General features: G+C 27.0%; 1 protein-coding gene across 1 annotated transcript in view; it reads right to left on the reverse strand.

Annotated features, from left to right (window-relative positions):
- Nucleotides 1–6,982: 6,982 nt before the first annotated feature.
- LOC107448921 (neuronal acetylcholine receptor subunit alpha-10) overlaps nucleotides 6,983–22,730 on the reverse strand; it is a 222,155-nt gene continuing 206,407 nt past the window's right edge. Inside the window, exons 9-11 of the mRNA XM_016064298.4 lie at nucleotides 17,825–18,018; nucleotides 8,954–9,250; nucleotides 6,983–7,736 (exon numbers count right to left, since the gene is read on the reverse strand). Coding sequence (XP_015919784.1) covers nucleotides 7,653–7,736; nucleotides 8,954–9,250; nucleotides 17,825–18,018 — 575 coding nt within the window. The 3' untranslated portion in view covers nucleotides 6,983–7,652. The remainder of the gene's footprint in view (nucleotides 7,737–8,953; nucleotides 9,251–17,824; nucleotides 18,019–22,730) is intronic.

Here is a 22,730-nt window from a genome sequence, read left to right on the forward strand (position 1 = left end):
GCTGAGTAGGGATTGTGCGCAAAGTCGTTTTTTATGTCGGTCTCGAACGGGTGATGTAACACGATAATTCAGTTTTGATCACCCTCTTTCGAGACCTCTCCGACACACTTCATGTTTATGTATTTACTTTTGGACAAAAAAGAAACATTTCTCTAACTGGTTGCGGCACATGCGTAAATTGAACATCTATTTATTAGTTTCTTCATGCACTCTCTTACATTATTCCTCTTATATTGAAATAAGCTAAGCTCGAAGGAGATCTATTCTGTTGAGCAGTTTTTTTTTACACAGTAGGGGCCACTCTTTAGCCCTTTGGCAAAACAATTTTTTTTTATTTGCTTGAGAAATAAAACAGCTGTTCTAATAAAACTGATGTTGATAATAATACAGCAGTTATATAATCCATGGAACACAATAACATTCAAAATTATTTTAAAAAACCATAAAAGTATTCACTCTCCAATCACAATGAGCCTTAATACATCTTTATATGAAACAAATAAGCAAAGAAAATTGAAGCAAAAAATATACTTGAAATATAATCTTCTGTTGCTTTATAATCGAAATAAGAAAAAGAAGAGATCGAATTTATTTGAGCGCATAAAACACGACGCTCCTCATCAAGACGACAACATGAATGATGAAAATGAAGAAAGAGTTTAAGACAAAATAAAACACAGTTGACCACGAATAAATGGAATGCCGTTGGCAACTATAACATTTCTTGCTTCTAACCTTTTTATAAGTTTTAAACATTTAAGTTGTCATCCTGAGGAAGGGTGTCGTTTTTTTTGGGCACTAAAAACTTATTAATTTTTTTTCTCATTGCTATTATACATGTTTAAATATTAATAAAATTGAAATCTATAATTATGTTATAATTATTTGAAAATAAAATAAATAATATAACAAAGACGTATACCATTTTGCTTTAATTATAAAAAGAAAATTCTATTTTATTTAATTTCACAATACAAATCAATTTCCGCCTGCTTAACAATAATTTGTTTGCTTTTTAGTTAATATTTAGAGTACTAATAGAGCTGTCAAAAATATTACATAATTTTTACATTTACAATTTTTGTTACAGTATATCATTCTTTTGATTTACAAAAAATACTGCGATTGGTGAGTGACATTGGATTTGTTGAACATTTTTAGAATTAAACAAATGCTGAGACATGGCTTGCTGATTCTTCATAAAGTAAGAGAACACGATTTATTTTTACTTCCTAAATGAATACTTATATTAATAATTATAATTATTAACTTTTCTTATTATTTAGTTATTCAATAAAACACACGAATTGTAAAATATTCTTTACTCGAATCTATTAGAATAAAATATATAATATTTGTTACAATAAAATATAATGTCGCTAATATCGATTAGAACAAAAAATATATATTTATAATTATAATAAAGAAACTTATTATTATTGCTAATTGATTTCAAGTTCATTTATGAAAAAACACTAAAACAGTGCATAATTGTTTCCTATATAGTCCAGCAAGCATGTCACGAAACAAAACTTGATACACAGTTTGTTAACTTTAAAAATACATAATAACAAAGTTATTAACCTGTTTCACATTGTTTGTTTGTATTAACAGTGATAAATAATAAAAATAGAAAATTTTTTATTGCTATTTATAGAGATAGCAAAATTTTATATTAATTAAATTTATGATATCTTAAACCTGAACTAAAGTAAAAATTTTTGTACTTGTTTGCTAAATTGCAGGTGTATTCCAATATTGATTTCATTAGCAAATTTAAATTAATGTAACAAGTTCCGCACAACATAAGAAGCCACATTTATGTTTTAATAGAATATTCCAGTATTTTTTTTTCCTTTTCTTTTTTTGTAAATGAACAATTTTTTTATATGGCAAACTAAACATGCGATTAACGTTTCGAAAACGTGATAGGGATAAAAAAGCATCCAAAAAATATTTAGTGCATGTCCAATTGTTCTTTAAATAAGTTAGAAATTAATGTTAGAACACTGCCGATATTGCACTCATCTTTAATTACTGTCGAAACTGTCGATTCCATGAGTACTTGGAACATTTCAACAAAGGTCATTACAAAGATGAATTTTTATACCCTATACGCAAGGTTTGAAAACTGATTACTGAAAAGTTATCAATTGGTAAGTAAGTCGAATTTTTGAAAATTTTTTACTAAGGTAAAAAATATTGCAAAGAAATATTTTGAAACATAAATAAGGCTTCAATGCGAGGAGGATAAAAATTATGCTTCCAAATTAATAGTAAATAAATAAATCAAATATAATATGAGGTTTCACGGTTTTTGATGCATAAAAAACGACTAAACGTAAATAAATAAATTAAGTAAGTACTACATTATTAAGTACGTATGATATAAATAAAAATGAAAGCATGAATGTATTAATAATCGAAATGGTACACAAAAATCTAAATAAATGAATCAACAACAAATCTAATGAACTTAAATACAATGATAACGTAAGTAACTGTATACAGCAATGAAGTGATTAGGTGACATCTATTCAAATAATTTACCTCCAGGAAAACTGTTGCATATATACTTTTAAGCTCAAACTTTATTGATTGAAGTATATTTCGAGTTTACCACGAAATGTATTTAAATAGATGAGCTGGTGATAAAAAATTTGGCACTGGCATTAACTGACAGAAAGTCTTGACAATATTATGCATTTTCTTAAAGTGAACAAATAAGATAGAAAAAAAAACTTATTTTTAATAGTTGTAGTGCTATTCATGAAGCAATAAAAAATCGGGAAACAAATTTCTAATTGATTGGCTATTATCTGCCTAGGCAGCTTGCAGTACACATTTCTGATGTAATTCACAATCCTGTTAAAAACGACTTGATGCTGAATCTGGTAAATAATTTACCTCAAACTGTTCTTTAATATTTTTTTCAAATAGGTACTTTATGAGTTCTTGAAATTCTTGCTAGATGGCAGCACAATATACACAGAAACGTCTTAATGTTCAGATGGAAATCGTGGTGTCTTTCATCTCGGAAACTGTTCTAGACATTTTAAAAATATGACTTATCATAAAACTGCCTTACTTCCAATTTCTTTTTCTGTGAATTGAAGTTTAAGAAGGCTTAAAAGCATAACCGCCTTACTCCTATCACATTCTCTACTCGCTTTACCTAAATAATTATTAATTATCTGTAGATAAATGCAAGAAATGTCAAAATTTCAACATATATATTATTTTATTTTATCCGTCGTTGAACAGCCGACCCAATTTTTGGTTTACGACTTTTAATGTTCAACTCCGTATCCATGTGATTTTGAACCATTCCAGGAGACAAGGAACTCCTGGATCAGTACCCCCAGAGGTATTGATTTGTTATGGGAACATGGAGGACATTGCGACTCGAAAGATTTAACGTGCATCAGTCACCATTTACTACACAGGGTGTCTTCGACCGATGGGGATCAAACCCACGAAATTTCAACATATATTTTATTTTATAACCGTCGTTGAACAGCCGACCCAATTTCATGGGTTTACGACTACTTACGTTCAACTCCGTAGCCTTGTAATTTTGAACCAATCCAGAAGACAAGGAAACTCCTGGATCAGTACCCCCAGAGGTATTGATTTGTTGTGGAAACATGGAGGACTTTGAGACTCGACAGATTTAACGTGCATCAGTCACCATTTACTACACGGGGAGTCTTCGGCCGGCGAGGATCGAACCCACGACCTCTTGGATAGGGGCCCAGCGCCCTACCGACCAGGCTATCCCGGCCCAATTTCAACATATAGGGAAATAAAACTTTATAATTAGTGTTAGCATGATAACTAGTTCCTGTTTTTGATTTGACATTGGTTTGATTTAAAGTTATTTTTCGCCAAACATTTTAAAAGTTAGCTATTGTAACTTAATCTTTCAATGGTAGTTAAAATAATAAATTTACCAGAAAAAGCATCATGTCAATGGCATAAGTGACAGACTTTTATCTATTTTAATTTGACATTATATCCATCGGGTGCATTGCTAGAACTTTCATTTCATAAAAGCTCACCATTCAAAACATTTGCAACATACATAAACAGTTTGAATCAACAATAGGAAAATCGATAGTAAATCGATATCATATAGGAAATTGATGCTTTTTTTTGTACAAGTGGCATTTAGCATCAGCGAAACTACTAATCTATCCTTTTTTTTTTGGTCCTACCATAAAATTTGTCAATTTTTTAAAAACTACAGTGAGTTTTAACTCATGAATAAATACCGTTTAAATATCTTGAAATATTTTTATCGTTTAAGAATAAGCCTCTTCGTTTCATTTAGTTTTCTATAGAATGGTAAGAATAACTTCGAATAAATTATGGATATATTTTATAATACATAATTTTTCATAATTACACACACAGCACAGAAATATATCCCATATATGAGTCAGAAATATATCCTAAAACCTAATATAATATTTGGTAGTTTCAAAAATGTTTCTGTGATGCAATCGTAAAACAATACGAAACTTAACAATAATATATTTTTTATATTATATTATATGCTCATATATCACACAATATTATACGCTGATGTATTAGTTTTTTATTTTATTTTTCTTTTGCTAATAAATGTCAACGCAATAATAAGAAAATTAAAACTTCATAATTAATTAAGCTTTTAAAATGTTCAACGTACCAAAAAGGTAACATAATTTCTGTTCGTCCTAAAGAAGTGTTTAAGCAGCATGTTCATAGAACTATATTATCTCGGTAGCATATTTCTGGAAAGTTTTTGAGAATTTTTTTATTTCAATTGCAAGTATATTTTAAAATTGTTATTTTTATGACTAAGATTATTCTTTTAAGGATTGTTTTGACAGCCTTTTGTTTTTGTCAATAGATAGAGACACATTTTTTTTAAAGATTTCTTTAACAACTTATTTTAATTTCAGCAAATTATTAGCTCAGAGCAGGTTGAAGAAAAATGTTGTAAGGACTATATTATATTTCTTAACTGGGCAGGTATGCAGAATAATTCGTCTTAGTTTTTTTTTTTTTTTTTTTTTTTTTTTTTGATGAATTACATTCCTTTCAGACGAATAACCAACCGTCTTAAGCATTCATCCCAAAAGCCAAACGTCACAAGCATTTACAACCTTTTTCTGGCATTTTAAAAAAAAATTATAATGGTTGAATAAAACTCTATTTTCACAATTAGTAATAAATAAATAACTTTCTGAGACGAAAGTTAAACTAAAATTAGAAAGTGATGAAATATTTCTGAGGCAAAACAGGATCGTTTTGTGCTGCTTTGAATAATGATTCTTTATATGATTAGTGATAAAAATGTGTTTTTTAGTAAGAAAATATATTTCCTACTTATTTTTTTTTTATATATGATAGAGCTCTCTAGTTTAAGAAGCGATTTGTATATATATTGAGCCAAGCATGAAGCAAATTTTCACACTCGTGATGAGAATGCAGAATTGAACTTAAAAAATGTCATCTTTGGCAGTTAGAGCTCGATTATGTAATTAGCTCCCTTATCTTTAGGATTGAACCACAAGTTGGCGCTGAAACAATCAACACTTAATCTTGACACTTCTAACTGAAAGAACCCAACAGAAAATAAAAGTACAGCCAAGATCTAGTGAAGATTGTTCACAGTTTAGGCATCGCATTTTACTCTTATTATCAAAGTCGCTAAACTTGAAATATCCTTAACTTGTTCTATAAAACAACATAATTGAATGCATCTAGTTGAAACAAAAATGAATTTTTAACACTCGCATGATTTTGTTTTCAAAATATCAAAAGAAGCAGCTCTTTTATATTGTAAACAAAAGCGATACATTAAATGGATATTAAACTGATAATAGGCTGTTTAATAAATGCACCGTTTATTGATTGTTGTTTACAAAAATCTTTTGTTATCTTCTCTTCTACTTTCTAATTTATTTTTCTTAAAAATCGAAATGAATCAAAAAGTTTTTGAGATAAATAACTTTTCAATAAACTCCCACATTAAATGCAATCTAATTTTTTTTAAAAATTATAAAATATAAGTGGAAAGTTTGCCTATACATTAAGAGTAGTTATCTTAAGTTAGAAGTAATGTTCGCTCTTTCTGCAAATTTTGCTTTATATATAATTTATATCTCATTAAATATAATTTAATAAGCGACCTAAACTATTTTAAGTAAAAAAAAATTTAGTTTTAACTAATTTAGTTATCATCGTTCAGTACCGAATAAAATTTCAAGTTAAAAACTAAAGATATTTTTAGTGGTGAAAAGTAATTTATCTGAAATAAAAACTAAATTATTTGAAAATAATGACTAAAATGATTTAGAGTAAAAAGCTAAATTATTTGAAGATAAGATATTTTTTTAAAAAAATAGGAATTAAATGACTCGAAATTAATAAATATGTTATTAGTTTCGAGTTAAGAAACAGTTAAGAGCAAGTGAAAAAGTTTAGAACAATGTTTTTTAAAGTTAATAACTTTCAATCATTATTCATTCAACCATTGATGTCTTTATTTTTATTAATTGAAAACAGTTTTGTAATTTCTCTTAGATACTAATTTGGTCCTAAAAAGCTTAATTTTTCGCAATTAAGAACTTTTTGTTATTTAACTTTTTTCGCAATTTCTGACTAAATATAGTTTGAAAACAAGAAAAATGTAATGTCAGAATTTCGCTTTTAAATCATTATTTCCCCACAGATCTTTAACAAGTATAATTTAAATTTCAAAAGCTAAAATATCTGAAAAACCATTCTTAACTTTTTTTGTAATTCTTAATCAAAACTTTGTCATTCTTTTTAACTTTATTATAATCTAACAGTCAACGTTTTTATTTATTTTTTTTATTTATTTATTTTTTTATTAATTCTTTATCAAATCTAACTTTGCATTCTTTCATTTAAACCATTTTTTTCCGCAATTGTTTACCAGATATAACTTAAACCTTTTTAATTTAAATTTCTTTCTTTGTTATTGGTAATTCACTATCAAACATAACTCATAGTTATTAAGTATAATAAAGCTTTCCTGAGAATGAAGCACCTATTTTTTTCGTGCCAAAACAATCGTTTTAACACGCACTTTACTTAATTTTAGTGCATTTACAAACAGCAACCGGACATTTCATGTTTGACGACTTCATACTATATTACATTGAACATCTTGCTCAGTAAAAATGCATTCAGGTATTTTTTTTTCTTGGTAGAAAGCGTTCTAAAAAGTGTAAAACGACATCCAAAATTTGTGTAAAGTTCTGAGAATTTCTTAATATTTTTTTTCTCCACGATGCTTGGATGAAATACCCGTCTTCGTGCATTCTCTACATTTCTATAAATATATGATGCTAACAGTATGGGAGTTTACAGAAGGGAAGGTTATGCTGTGGCAGTTGTAATATTTGCTGTTGCGCCACTGGTGTCACACGCCCCCTTTTGTTTGCGTCGTAGCGAAACGCCATTGTTTGCGTTAATTCTATTCCAGATATTTGTTCTGTTTGAATTATTCTTGGGCGATTGGTCAACAGTGGAACACATAAGAGTACGGGGCATTGTTCCTGTTGCTGAGTTGTAATTGCCTCTATCGGTCTTCGGAATGATGATGAGTTGTCAAAAAAAAGTTAGTTTTTCGCTCACAATGGTGCAAAAGCGAAAAGTAACGCTGCAGCCAGCATTGCCCCAGTCAAGAACAGCACTAAAAGTAGTCTATCTGTTACCTGTAAATATAAGGATCAAAAGAGCAAGATTTAAAATACAAAATCGCTAATAATAATAGGGTTACGTTCGTTTGTACCATAATATACTTAGGTAATGTAAATTGTGCTCAATATTAGTCTCGTAATATATTTTTAAAAAAATTGCCAATAATATCAGGAAAATTACTAAAGGAGAATTGGTAGCATTAGTTTTTTTTTTTTAAATTATTGTTAGCATTTTGTTGTTGTTTCTAATGACATTTGGACAAGCTAACTCTCCAACCATTGACTTTTTGAGATTTAAGAAAAGAAGTTGCGCCTTTCTTTTAACAAGAGAGCACCGCAAGTGTGACAATACGTCTTGGATCAGAATCTCACAGATAGATGGCAGCACCATTCATTCGTGAGTCCACTTTCTCAATTTAGACATATCTTTGAAGGAGAAGAAAATACTATTGTTTTTATCATGGCTACAGTTCGTCTTCTTCACATTTGCAGTTCATATTCTATGTAAAACCAACTTCGGAATACTCTTTCAAAAAAATAAGAAACACATATTACTTAAAATTATATTATGATCGTTATATATTTCGATTTGGATAGAAAATTTCAAATTATTGGAATAGACACTTTATAAATGCATATTAATATTAATGCGTAAATTTATGTAATATAACTAAAAAAAGAATTTTAAAAAATAAAATATAAAAAACAATACAAAGTTTTTTATTATTATTATTTAAACTTATTATTTTTAAAATATTTTTAATATTTTAAAATTGTTTAGGATTAATAATTTAAGTAGGTTTGAAAAACACGTTTGTAATTAATTATTCTATGTAACATTGTTTACGGTGACGAAGTAACATATTTTAACTTAAAAGACAGTAACATCAATTGCAATCGGGATGGCTGATGGCACTTTGTATTTTATCTATCATTAACGTAAAATTGGTGTAGTTTAGCTTAAAATATCAGTTAGTAGAACAGGTTCAATTTATTCATTGTTTTAAGAGAAAATTGAGCATAAACGTCGGACATTTAAGAATTTTAAAAAATGACTACAAATACCACCTATTTTTCCTCAAAGATAAAATAGAATGGATGAATACGCCTCGAAACTAATTTACAAACTGTACTTTAATAGGACATTTTATAGTTGGTAAACTCTCCCGAAAACTTACTCCAATAGAAAATGTTTCATTCTTTTTTGAAAAGAGATGAGTTTTTGTCCTTACCTGCGCTACTCTTCTCCACTCATCCTTAGCCGCTTCTTTATTCTCATTCTCCATATCTCTGGCTTCGTTTCTTTCTAGTGTCTCATGCACCCTGTCCAGCACCCTCAGAAACCTCCTCTCAAACTCCTCGGAGGATCTTTCTCCTCCTCCACCACCCCCTCCCCCGCTGCCGGCCGCGCTCCTTCTCCTAAGGAGCTGAGGGGAGGAGCTGTACCGTTCTATAGGGGGACCACTGCTTCCTCCGCTCCCTGAAACGGGTCTCTTCTTCCCCTTTTTCCGATCCTCCTCGTCAGCTTCCTTCGAACGAAATACAGAACTAATTAGCAATACCTATTAGTGGAGTTCAGTAAGCTTATAAATTAAAAGAAAATCCTGAAGCTAGTAAGTGATAGGGAAAATTTTTCCCTAATAATATCTAGTAAAAATGCAAGGGAAAATCCCTATTGGTGATACATATTTATAAATGTATTAAATCTTCATTTGTAACATCTGGACAAATATTTACAAGTAAAATCTAGTAAGCGAGCAAGTTAAAACACATTTAAAATGTAGTAAGTGGGAAAAATAAGAAAAAGTAAACGTTGAATAGCAGTAAGGAGTAAATTAACACTGTAGTTAAAAGATGTAGCAAATGTATAGTATAGTTAAAGGAGTATTAACACGTTGAATGCCATGGGGGTCACCGGTGACCGGCACTGAGTTTGTTCGTAGCGTCACGGGTGCTACCGGTTACTGGCGAAGCCAAGATTATTAAAAACGCATAATTCGAGTAAATTTTTAATGCTTTTAATTTTTTACTTTAAGTTACTAAAATGGTTTGAAGAAATTAATGCAATACATACTGAGAAAATCATTTTGGCCAGACTGGCAAGCCATGTAAAATTAGCGTGGCATTCAACGTGTTAATAAGGAACATTATAAAAAGAGTATTAGTTAAAACTTGTTAGCATGCAAATTTACAAAATGTTTATAATTATATATAAAAAGTGTTTAAAATAATAAGTTACGGATAAAAAAGAAAAGTTCTTCAAAAGAGAACTCTACTAAATACTTAAAAGAAGAAATACATTTTTTTTTCATTAAAAAAAATCAATTAAAAATAATAAAAAAATAAAGATTTAGTTAGTAAAATATAGTTAATATGAGGTAAAATTAATAAAAGTTATTAAGTTTTAATATAACTATCAATGAATGATTAGGTTAAATAACTTTATACTGGTTCCTTTGAAAACTCTGTTACCAGATTCAAAAGTAGTTACATTTGAACGAAGTTTTATCAATTACACTGTGAATTAGTCGCAATATATTTAAACAATATATAATACAATATATGATACTTAAAATTCAATTTCTCAGAAACTATTCTACCATTTTTTCTCAAATTTTGTATTTTACCATATAAAACTATATTCTTTAAAAATGATTAAAAAAATTTTATACCTTACAATTCAAAACTTTTCCCACCATTATTAATTAAAATAATAAAAAACAATAAACATTTACCAACTGTTCTTGTTTGCTTGGAATTATCTTTGAATAAGAGAATTTCATAATTGTGTGCAAAAATTTTTCAATTCGTTTAAAAAGCACTCAAGATATAGCGAAATACGCCAAAAGTAAAATTAATATTAAGTTGTCCAAACTTTGGAGCGCTTTTCTGACCAAACTATTGGGACCATATTTCCCAGATTGCGGTTACCCCCTATATTTTGGGTGTCAGAAATCCGGATTCGATGAAAAACGGTATGTTTATTCAGAGATATCACGTTTTTGTGTCTATAACTTAAAATGCCGTCTTGTCTTATGGATTAGCATATTTCAGGTTACCCTCTCAGACCATGAAAATAAAGTCCTAGAACGTGAAGATCCGATCATTAGATCAAAAGTTATTAAGGGTGGTTCATTTTTTAGCACTGTTTAAATCAGCTTTTAATTATGATTTGTTAGCTGGTTTTATTGATATCTAAACTTGACTTCATTGATATTCTTTTGCAAGCTTTACAAAGTTTTCCTCAATTCTTGTATGTTTTTTTTCTTCTTTTTTTTACACACATAATTCTTTCTTTCAACAGATATGAGAACAGTAAGAACGTATTCATCGTAGTTTATGTCACGATGGTCAAACTGAACTACATTATTAACAACGAAAAGATAGATGAAACAATGGAGTGATTGTTTCGAATTTTTTGGGGGCAATTCCAATGCGACCTAGTTCACCTACTATTAAATCGTTTTTTTAGTAGTAAAATTAAAATTCAAGAAAAATAACTAAAAATTTATTATTTTAAAAATGATCAATTCTAAATACTCTGTAAAAAGTTCGAATTAAGTTACGGTACTGGTACTATGGGTGCATCATCCGTAAAATTCCTTTTTACCGTAAAATATGTACAAATTTATATTTTGTTTCAGTTAATTATAAACCGATCATATACCAGTGGGTTATTTTTAGCACATAATTTTACCGTTAAATATTGGTTTGACAAAAAAGGCTTCAATATTTTTGCAATCTTTTCTTCATTTTCAATTAAAAACTACAGTTTTAACACAGTATTTCAAAGCTCAAAAAAACCATAGGTTGAAAATACACTGAAAAAAAAATTATCCGGATCTAATTACGGTAAAAAGTACTGGCACTCTGACTGCCGGTACTTTTTACACAACTTGATCCTGAACCTTCTACATTGTAACTCTGCAATACAAAGCTATTTTTTTCATTTTGTATGCCTTGTGTACTGTTGAAGTTTTGTAGAAATTCAAAAAAGAAAAAAATATGCTAAACTTTAATGTTTGATTTTTAAAAAATTGAATCGACTTTGCTTGTTCGAAAAAAAAATTAGTATTTGGAATACAGAAATCCAGATAAACAATTTTCTATTGTTATTTAAAAAGAGTAGTAATATAATGATTCAGATCTACAGTACATAATCAATTGTAATGGGAGATAATTACGGAAAACCGAAAAGAGGCGAGGTCGAATAGAGACGTGAACATAAATATTTAAAAAATAACTGTTCTCTGAAAGGTGTCTTAGTATTTTTTATCTTTTCAAATCTTTTAAACAAATCATTATTGATATTTTAAACTTTCGCTTGACTAAGTACTGTAATTTTAAAAAATAATAAATACGCAATCATTTCTTTAAAATTTATACTAGATTAAAGACAGACAAATAAATTAAGGCAAAATAAATTAGGGCAAACTTAGTAGTACAGGGTATGGTATATGAAAGTTAGAGTTTGAAGTTGAAGTTGTTTTAAAATAATAATAAAAAACATAATGAGATAAGCAATAAAATGAGATTCAATTCAGATGAAAAACATTTTGAAAAACCAATTGCATTTCAATGTATTTTTGAACTTTTTAAAAATCTAAAGTATTCAAAAAATAAAAACACTTAAATTAAACATAAAATATTTAATTATATTTTTAAAAAATGATAAATCATAACAAGGTAAAAAAATATTTTAGTCTATAGTTAGATTGCAATTTGTTATTGACAAATAATCTTATAGAGTAAACTAAATTAAAATTTTATATTAAGGTATACTACTCTATTTCTATTTTATCTATACTAAAAATGCTTTAGTTTATCATAAAAACATTAAGTCTACTTTTATTCTAATGTTATCTGTTAAATTACGTATTTTATAAAAGAAGTTAAATCTTAATAAAAAATAAATACAGTTTTCCCTTAATTAACTAACTATCTAGAAATTTTTAGTGGTTAAATAATAAAAAAACTATTGTCAGTTTCAAGTATATTCGACCTTTACAACTATATTATTTGCAGATGAACATTTAATATACTGTTTTGACTGCTCTTCTAGAACTATTTATAATTTAGGAATCCTTAGTATGTTTTATTTCATGAAAGATAATATTTAAAAGCCAAAAATAATGTAATTTAATTAATAACATTATCAATCCTTATCAAAATTTTTAAAAATAGTGTTTTCTCAAATTTAAGTATTTGGTTTTGAATAAAAAATAAAGTCTAATCAAATTTATTAGTTACTTTATAATGCATTTGTAAAAAATAAATTATGCAAAAATTATGCATCAATAAAAATTTAGCAAATTAAGTGAAATGTAACAATATAAAAATAACGTAAGTAAACAAATTTCTTAAGGCATTTGTTTTCCAATTTCAAGTATATTAAAACTCATTATTCGTATTTTGTTGATAAAAGAATTGAACACGAATATTTGCACCACAAAAATTAACTTCAAAAAGTTTCATGTATCATATTTTCCAAAAGCAAAAGTTTAAGAAGGAAAAGGGGTATATAATGATGTTCCTAAGCGGCTTACTAAGTTCTAATGCATTCTATTGTTTATATTATTTGTAATTTTCATTGCATTGATACTGTCATTTATGATTTTTATATAAAATACAACAAAATAAGTGATTTTTCAATAAGAACTTAATTTATCATAATATTTTTTAAATTGTGAAAACATCAAGAGTAATTTTTAGAATTACATTAACAATAATATATTATAAATCTACATTATCAATTACTTTTTCAATAAAGGAGTCACTAATACATAAGTAAAAATCTAAAATGTGATTAACAAAAGAAATGCAGATTTGTTTTGCTTTTGAAGAAGCAACATTTAAAAAGATTAAATTAAAAATTTCAATAGTTGTTAAACAATATCAGTAGTCATAGACTGTTAATTAAAATATTGTTGTCTTTAAAATCAACATCTATGATATCAATCGTTTAAAATGTAACTATATTTTAAACAATCTTTAACTAGCAAAACGTGTTTTAATGAAACATTTTTTAACACAACGTTTTTTAATGAAAGGAGAAATCATATATATTTTAAGAATTAATTCAATTTTTTTCAAGTGCAAATATTTAAGAAATTTATCACCTATAGTGAAATGGGAAATCGGTAGTTTTCCTTCTAACGGAAATATGACTATTTTTAAAAAAGAATATATATTTTAATGATAATTAGTTAAAACATCAAAAATAAACGAATATGATTTTAAAATATATGCTTCCAAAACACTTGGAAAAGTTGCTTAGTTCTAATGCCGAATAAACTTGCAAAACAACAATTGCAAAATCAATTTGCTGGCAACTATATATGCTTGTATCGCAAATAATTGTCTTGAAATACAAAATTGTACAGCATCATAATATTAATTAAATCAATAAAAAATAGGAAACATTTATTATGCATAATTATTGAATTAATACAAATAATTAATACTTAACTTAGATATTTTTCAAATTTTGTTTTGAAAATATTATTTTTTTCAGAATAAACTCAAAATATTTAAATGTAATTTCATTAAGATTTCAATTAACATATTTAAAATTTTTTATACCTATCACTTAGAAAATGAAAAATATTCTCATATTAATGATATAAAATATCATTTGTTAGAGTGAATCTAATCAGATAGGTAGACTCATATAGGTGGGATAGGTGTAAACTCATATCTACTTATTTTTCAACAAATATATATAGCATTTCACAGAAGTATTATTATGAATTAAAATAGTATATTATAACCATGATCTTTAATTATATTATTTATTAGCTTAATAAACTTAATGTATAAGAACATAAGATAAATATATTAGATTAAAATGTTATATATTTGCTTTTCAACCCCTTAATATTACACTTTTCATGCAATACGTTTATCATCGTATTAACTGTCAGAGAATAAAATTGCATAACCTAATGTTATAACTTAAAATATAATTTGTTAAAGTCATAATACAATATATGTAACAAAATGATTAAATTTGTTTAAGTTCATTGCTCAATCTCCTAAATCACGTTTTTATGAGTAGAGTTTAGCAAGATATTTAATTAATTAATTATTAGTTTCTAAACGTAAATAAAATTTGCTTTACAAAATACATAGACTTACTATTTGATTAAAGCCTATTCTTTGTGCAAATTATACTTAGAGCTAATCCCAGATACTTAATTATCTTTAACTTTAGACTGTGAAAGGCTAACAGAAAAAAAATTTAAATCGTTTCGTAAAAATTTAAAGAGATAAGTTGACATTATGAATCGAAGAAGCTAACAACAATGTTAAACAATTTTTTAACAAATTAAGAAGTTTAGCATATAAAAACATGTTACATATAACTTAAAATATGAACATAGTCAGAACAAGAGCATGTTAAGCATCACTTTGGTGATTAACGAAAATAGAAGTTCATGTTAAGTATTACTTTAGTAAAAATAATGGTGAAAAGTTTTATACAAATCATGTTTTTTTCAATTGGAAACTGTCTTCTTAGGTAACTTATCAGAAGAAATTATTTTTTATGCCTAAAGATATGATAACATTTTTCTTATAGTATGATAATTTCAAAATATTGCTTAATACAATCTTTATACTTTTAAATAATAATTGAAAAAAAAATTACAGTTAATTTTTTTACTAAAAATAGCACGTTATTAAATTTAAAAGAATCTCAAATATTGTTAAACATTGTTTCAGAAATTACTTAAATAGCTTGGATTAAAATGATTACACAAATGATTGATTTTATATATTAGAAATTATAAAGTCCTCTATAAACGTTACTTTAAAGCATGGGGGAAAAATGAAAAAATTTATTACTGGCCTGAGGCCAGCAGTCACATTTTCGAAAACATGTAACCAATTTCTCAAAATTAGAAAATGCTAAATTATTAAAAAACTATATTGACATTATTAATGTAAATCATTTCTTTTTAAGCATTTTTCAAATTATGATAAACACTATAGCCCCACAAAATAAAGAAAAATTTTCCTGACCTCTCCAAGAAGATCTATGCAAAATTTAAGTATTCTATTTAACAGTTTCAACTTCTATAAAATTTAGGATTTGAGTTTTTGAACCAATAATGCGACATAAAATTTTATTTAATTACAAAAATATGAATCTTATTTCTTACAAAATAAATCTAAAATAATTACAATCATACTGATGAAATTCTATTAATTTGATTCTTTTTAAGTATTATCGATGATAAATAAAAAAAGCATCATGTAATTAACTTGAAATAGATTGAAACCTTTTATATTCAAATTTTGTTCCCCTAAAATTTGAACCAGTTTATGAACTCTATGGGAATGATTACATCTTTTCCGAGTAATATAAAATTCAAGAAGTTGCAGGCACGTGTTTTGAAGCACATAAAGACATTTTCGGATAAAAAAAATGGCGGTTGGATGGCTAAAAACAAACAAATTTCTAATCGCTATCATTTAAATTTAGTCATCAAATAGTCATTGATGACCTTTAATTCTGTTCATAATTTAAAATATAAATTTGGAATTCCATTAAAAATAAAGTTCATAGTGTATACACTAAAGAAATTAACTTTTTTATAGAACATTACAAAAAAGAAGACCTTATTCGAATCTATTTGTTAAAACAGATTAAAGGAAAGAGAATTATTTTAACTTCTAAGTTTATAATTTTAAAAACAATATTATTACAGCAAATGTGAGTCAACTTTATGTATTCTATTTTATAAGCTCAATAATAATGGAAAAGCTGACAAATAATTTAAGAGAATTCGTGTATTTTTCCTCACCTCACATTCTTTTTGTGCCAAACTATGACAATTTTTTGCGGTATGTAAGGGTAAAAACATTTTTTATCCTTATTTTATAAATACGCATAAAAATGTGCATATGGGAATGTCACACATTGAAAAAAATTCATTTATGTTATTAAGAAGAAAAATGTACTGTCATTTATACTTAAAAATTACCATAAGTGTCTTAAATTTTTTTCTGTAGTAACAAGATATTTTAGAGAGATAAATTAATCTTATTACATTTTAAATGCTGTTTACATTTCATCACTATTTGATATTTTATTTGACTAATCTATCATTATAGAATAAAATATCCCTCTCAATTAAATTTAAACTATTAAATTATACTTCATGTATCAAATATAGCTAAACTCTCACAGATATACAAGCATTTCAACTATGTTTTACAATATTATATAAAAAATATTCGCAACTCTATCAAAGCGAATTAATATAATATTCCGTAAAAACATTATTAAAGCTACCTATCTATATAAATTCATTAGAATCTTTTCGTTTATATATTATCTAACAAAAACACAATACGTTTCTCATAAATGCAAAATAACTTTAAAAACAACCAATTTAAGAAAAATTTTCATCTTCTCAATTTAACTTAAATGAAACTTATATGAATGAAATAATACACATACATTATCTATAACATATATCTTTTTTTTACTTCATAAACAAGGGTAAAAACTGGGGAAGCAAATGTCTAAAAGCTGCCAAATGTCTCGTGAAATACACTTTTGTTCAGATACATGTCCGTTACCTTTTAAATGATGTTATAACTACTGTTTATATTTTATAATTAAAAAATATTGATCAGGGTGCACTTTATCTGAAGGTACAAACTTTACTTTAGCATCTGAGAGACTTAGGGCATTAACGTTCTTTGTTCAGAAAAAAAAAATTTGAAACGATTTAACAGAAGTTCAACTTTGTCCATAAATGACAAAGGGGTATATTAAATAAAACTACCTATATAGTTTTTTGCTTAAATTTTTTTTAAATATTGATTCCATTTATATTTGTTTCTGAAAGAAGTGTATTTTACGAGATATTTTGCATTTTTCAAATTTTTATTTCACTTTCAAGCATTATCAGGTTCATTAGAATAAAACTAACGAACAAAAATTAGTGAATAATACAAATATGTAAGGCAGTTATTCAATAAAGATCATTATTTTCACAATTATATTAAAAATGAAAATCAATATTGATCACAGTAGGGAAACCATTCTAAATAAAATGCATAATAATCAATAATTCTTGAAGATGGAGTACTTGGAAGTTGAGGGAATCCTTCCTGGTTGGACAGGGGTGAACCAGCAGCATGGGGGCTAAGCATCCTAGAACACATTTCCTGAGCCACGGGGAGGGTGGAATGCCGTCAGAGCCCTTGCTGTGCAGCCCTAATGTCATCGCCGACAGGAAAGCGATAGATGAAACTAGGCATAGACTGCAGATCTGATAGACACCTGACAGAAAATGAAAGTTTGAAATTTAATGCATACTTTTTTTGCATTTCGAACTGAAAGATGTCAAGTTACGCAAGATGTACAGTTTTGATAGAAAAAACACAGTTTTAGATATTTTTTGCAGTAAAAAAGGATTTTAAAGCATGCAAAATGTATGTATGTAATGTAGCATTATAAATCGAATTCGTGTTGCTTTTTAGGTTATTGTCTTTTAAATTTCTTTTCTCCTATTCCTCAGGCATAAATAGAACTATATATACTTATGGAACCAATTTTTCTTTTTTTTTTTTGAGCAACCGGTACTGCAAGTAGATCTTTAATTTACAATTTTGAAATGTTTACTTTACAATTTACACCATCATTTTACAATGTTTCGTAACTAACAATTACAGTTTACTCAGAAACCTTCTGCGTTTTAAATTTTATGAAAAGTCACACTATTTCAACAAAACTTCGTTAGATGTATAAAATTTAATATTTGTTTTTACGTCAATGTTATTGAAATGGAAAAATGAGTTTCTATTTTTTTTTAATATTACAAGAAAAATTTATAATGTTATAACATCGGCTAACTTGGAAAAATATTTATTAAAAAAATTCGTTGTAATAAATGTATTATTAATTTTGTATTAAAAAATTATAATTAGAAATCAACATCGTACAATAACTTCTAATGTGGGCACAGTGAGTCAAAATGAAAAAAAAGACTTTAAAGTTTTATTTTTATTTATTTAGATATTGTTAAATTTAATATTTTCTGTCATTGATAATAATGCAGCAATGAATCTTTCTAGTTTAAAAATTATATAATTTTTACCGGTTTAAGTACATATATATGTATGCAATATTTTAGAAACGTAACATTCGTGAAATATGCCAGATATTTTTTTAATATTTTCATCAAAATATTTAAAATTTGCAAGCTTTGTGACATTTTCTAACAGATTATGAAAAATAATAAAAAGATCTAAAAAAAATATTGAACGATGCCACTGTGTCTCATACACAGAGTTCTGTCCCACTGTTCAGTGTTCAAACACCGGTGGTAGTTCGGTGTCCAAATATATGCTCCATAAGGAATAAGGTGTTCAAAAACTCATTTTTCACGAAAAATGTTTGCTTTTAATTATATTCTATATTATTTTGTATGTTTTTCTATTTCTTTGCTCTTTAATATGTTAGTTACATATATAATACATTCGCCATATTAATAGCGTTGGAAAATAACTGTAAAGTGTTTGGAAGTATTTCTGCATTCTTTCAGAAATCAGGTTTAAACCATATTTATTGGATCATTTAAACCTCAAGTTGAAAAAAAAACCAGCGACATTTATAGACTTAAATGAGCAAATAAAAATTCTCCCCAATATACTTTAGTTTCAATAATAATACATTGGATGGCATTGAGAGATATAAAATGCTGTGTAATTTTTTTTTACAAATATGAAGAAAAATTAAATTTATATTTTACAGGAAATATATATGCAAAGATTGCAAATTAAAAATTACTTCTTATTGATACAATAAATTATTTAGATAATGTTTAAAATGTATGCACAGTAAAATATTATAATTTTTGTCTGTGGTCACAAAATTAATTATTGTATAGTAATTAATATATGTTATAACCTCTAAAACTGTTTTTTTTTTATAGATTTTTAATTTCCGTTGATTCTGCTTAAACTTGCTGTGGGACTTGATTGCAAGTGGGTTAAAGAAGTTTTTAACATCACGAAAGTGAAAATATAAGTAACAATCAAAAAACATGTATATGTACTTCTAAAGAATTACAATATAGCTTAAATGAATGCAAGAATTGAAACAAAAACTACATTCTAAAAAAATAAACATTTCACTTTCATCTTTATGTCATACGGTATGCTCGTAAGTGCATATCGTAATAAATATAACCAATATTTTTTCAATATTTAATCTATCGCAGCATTTTTCAAATATTTAGAAAACTGCTGAATAGAATATTGAAAAATAAAATCCGTTTTACAGACTTTCAAAAGCGTATGTAAAATAAGATGGCAAAAATTTAAATATTTGGTTTAAACAAACTTTCTCGTTTATCTTACCAGCATATTTGCACACATCCCCTTAAACTTACTATTCTTTAACTAAAAGAAGCAACCAACTTAAAATAGTTCATTTTTTTTATCTTATTCTGAATACATGTTAAATATTCAAAAGAATTTTATTTAACATATTTTTTTTTTCATTTAACTCAAACAATGTAGAATTTTGTTTAATAAAAGAATATCCTTGAAAACTTAAAATTTAGAATGCTTCCTAATAGCATTTTTCTTATAGTTAGGTTGAAAAGTTATTTGAAATTATTTTTTCATAAGTTAGAGCTTACATTGTAAAAAATTCAGGATCAAATTTAGGTAAAATGGAATTACGGTATTGTTTATAGAATGTTTACAATCAATTAGAAGTGGGCGTGACTTTGTTGTTGTCTTCAATGCTAATATATATCTAAGAAAAGTTCGCCGTTGAAACATGTATGTATGTTTTAAGTTGCGTAATAAGAATATTTATATTTTATTTTTTAAGTCTCTGTAAACTGTACACTGTAAGAATTTTCTCTCTAAAGTTATGGCAAAATAACCGGCAGCAGTCTGTCCATCCAATTAACCGTAAAGTTTACGGTAAAGAACATTTTTTACCTTTACGGTTTTGAAACCATTTACAACTTGAATGGTTAAAAAAACATGATAACAAAATTATATGTTTTTCAACCATTTATAACTAGTATGGTTTCAAAATAGCTAAAAAGACTTGACATGGCAGATAGTTTAGCAGCTTTATGGTGCTGCCATCTAGGCGTGATTGAGAGTATCGTATTTTCATATCCCAAGGTCACAAATTAGGGAGTGCAGGATACTGATAACTCTTCGTGTGATTTAGGGATTAGAGGAAATTTTGAGATCTCATAGCTGGGATTCGAACCCCCGTTCTTTCTGACATAGGTGCAAGGAACAAGCCATCTGCAAGGAACTAAGTGACTTCACTATGTGGGGACTAGTTGGTGCGATAAAATTCTGGTTGTTTAACCGTATTAGGTGAAAGTAGCAAATAACCGGTTTTTTCTCACAATTTACAGTTTGAATACCATCTTATTTAATGTTATTTGACTGTTTTGTTTGAATATGGTAAAATAACAATTAAATAAATTGTTATAAAACCATTTCTTCCAAGGAATTTCTAGCAGTGTATTAAATACGTTTTTAATGTATAGTTTTTTCTCTGTTAAGCCTAGTTCGAATTAGTCTTAATATTTTCTCTTTAATACGCGAATTAGCGTTGATATGCATCCGGAATTAATGATTATTTCTATATATTGTCGTAAAAAATAACTTTACTAACTCTTACTTGTATCTTCAATAAGTATAAATATAAGTGTTACTGAATATGAAAAATAGTGGCAGCTACTTTATACCAAGAAGTGAAAACGATCTCATCTCATCATTCTTGGTGTTTCGAAACGTCAGGAATTGGCCTTCGTTCTACGTCATTTTGTATAAAGTAGTTGTTACCATTTTGGTGCTAAGATACACTAAACTTTTTTACAGTGTGAAAAAGCGAAATGCTTTACAAATGTAACTTGTTAAGTTCTTTAAATGTTAAATCAAAATGTATCGGATATATTAGCTTTTAAAAAGTTTTCAGATAACTTTAAAATGAAAAATCCCCTTAAAATACAAATGCATTCAGGGAATTCCATAACATGTTGTTGCTTGAACAGGTCTTTCGAATAACAAACATTATCATTTTCATTATTAAATATCGGTTTCATTTTTTAATTTTACACGAATGAACGGAAAAATAAATGCTAAAATTATTATTGCGAACATGTAAGTCAATAATTCGTGACCCGAATTTAAGTACACAACAATCCTCAGCAAAATAATAAAATATTCATATCTATATATAATTTATAGGGAATTTTAATTTTCTCCTTTGAAGAATGATCATTAAATATTTTTCGTAAAGTAAAATTTTAATTTTAAATCGTCAATGCTATCATTTCAGGTTAGAATAAATTGACAGCTAAAATACACTTTAAAAGGAAAGGGCACATCTTACCTAAATATACTCAAAAGGGAGCAGCCGCACTCTAAGCTATATGTTTCATTAAATAAACACAACCACTCAAAAACAATAACTTATCAATATGCAATTAAGTTTTCCAATCCAACCGAAATTAATTGCGTAAATGGAGAAAAATCTTCACTTCACTTTGTTATTCTTTTTTTTTCCTTCAATAATATCACATTAAATTAGATTTCAATCACAAATGATTGCGCAAACCATTCAATTATGCGATGCAAGATGTATCATGCTAATTATTGGATGCCAAACACAGAATGTAAATTAATGGATTCTAGCAAATATGCTTTTTCTTTTAGAAAAGAAGGTGCACCGTTTTTGATCCACCGCTTGTGTCATATCCAATATTTCAGAGCAAATAAATAAATGTTTGTAATGATTTCGAATAGCGCTATTTACGAAAGGATATAAATTAAATATGTTGCTTAAATTCAATAAAAGGTTTGTCTATTAGGTTAGAAAGTATAAAAATGTTATGTTTAGATAATATTTCGTCTCACTAATCAGCAAAGTAGTGTTATAAAATATTTGACGACAAAATATTTTTTATGTATGAGAAGTCAACAAATTATCTCGGTAAAAGCTGTATTTTT

The sequence above is a fragment of the Parasteatoda tepidariorum genome, chromosome 4, assembly GCF_982258835.1.
Source record: "Parasteatoda tepidariorum strain Cologne lab strain chromosome 4, Ptep-v5.0, whole genome shotgun sequence".
Taxonomy (NCBI): Eukaryota; Metazoa; Arthropoda; class Arachnida; order Araneae; family Theridiidae; genus Parasteatoda; species Parasteatoda tepidariorum.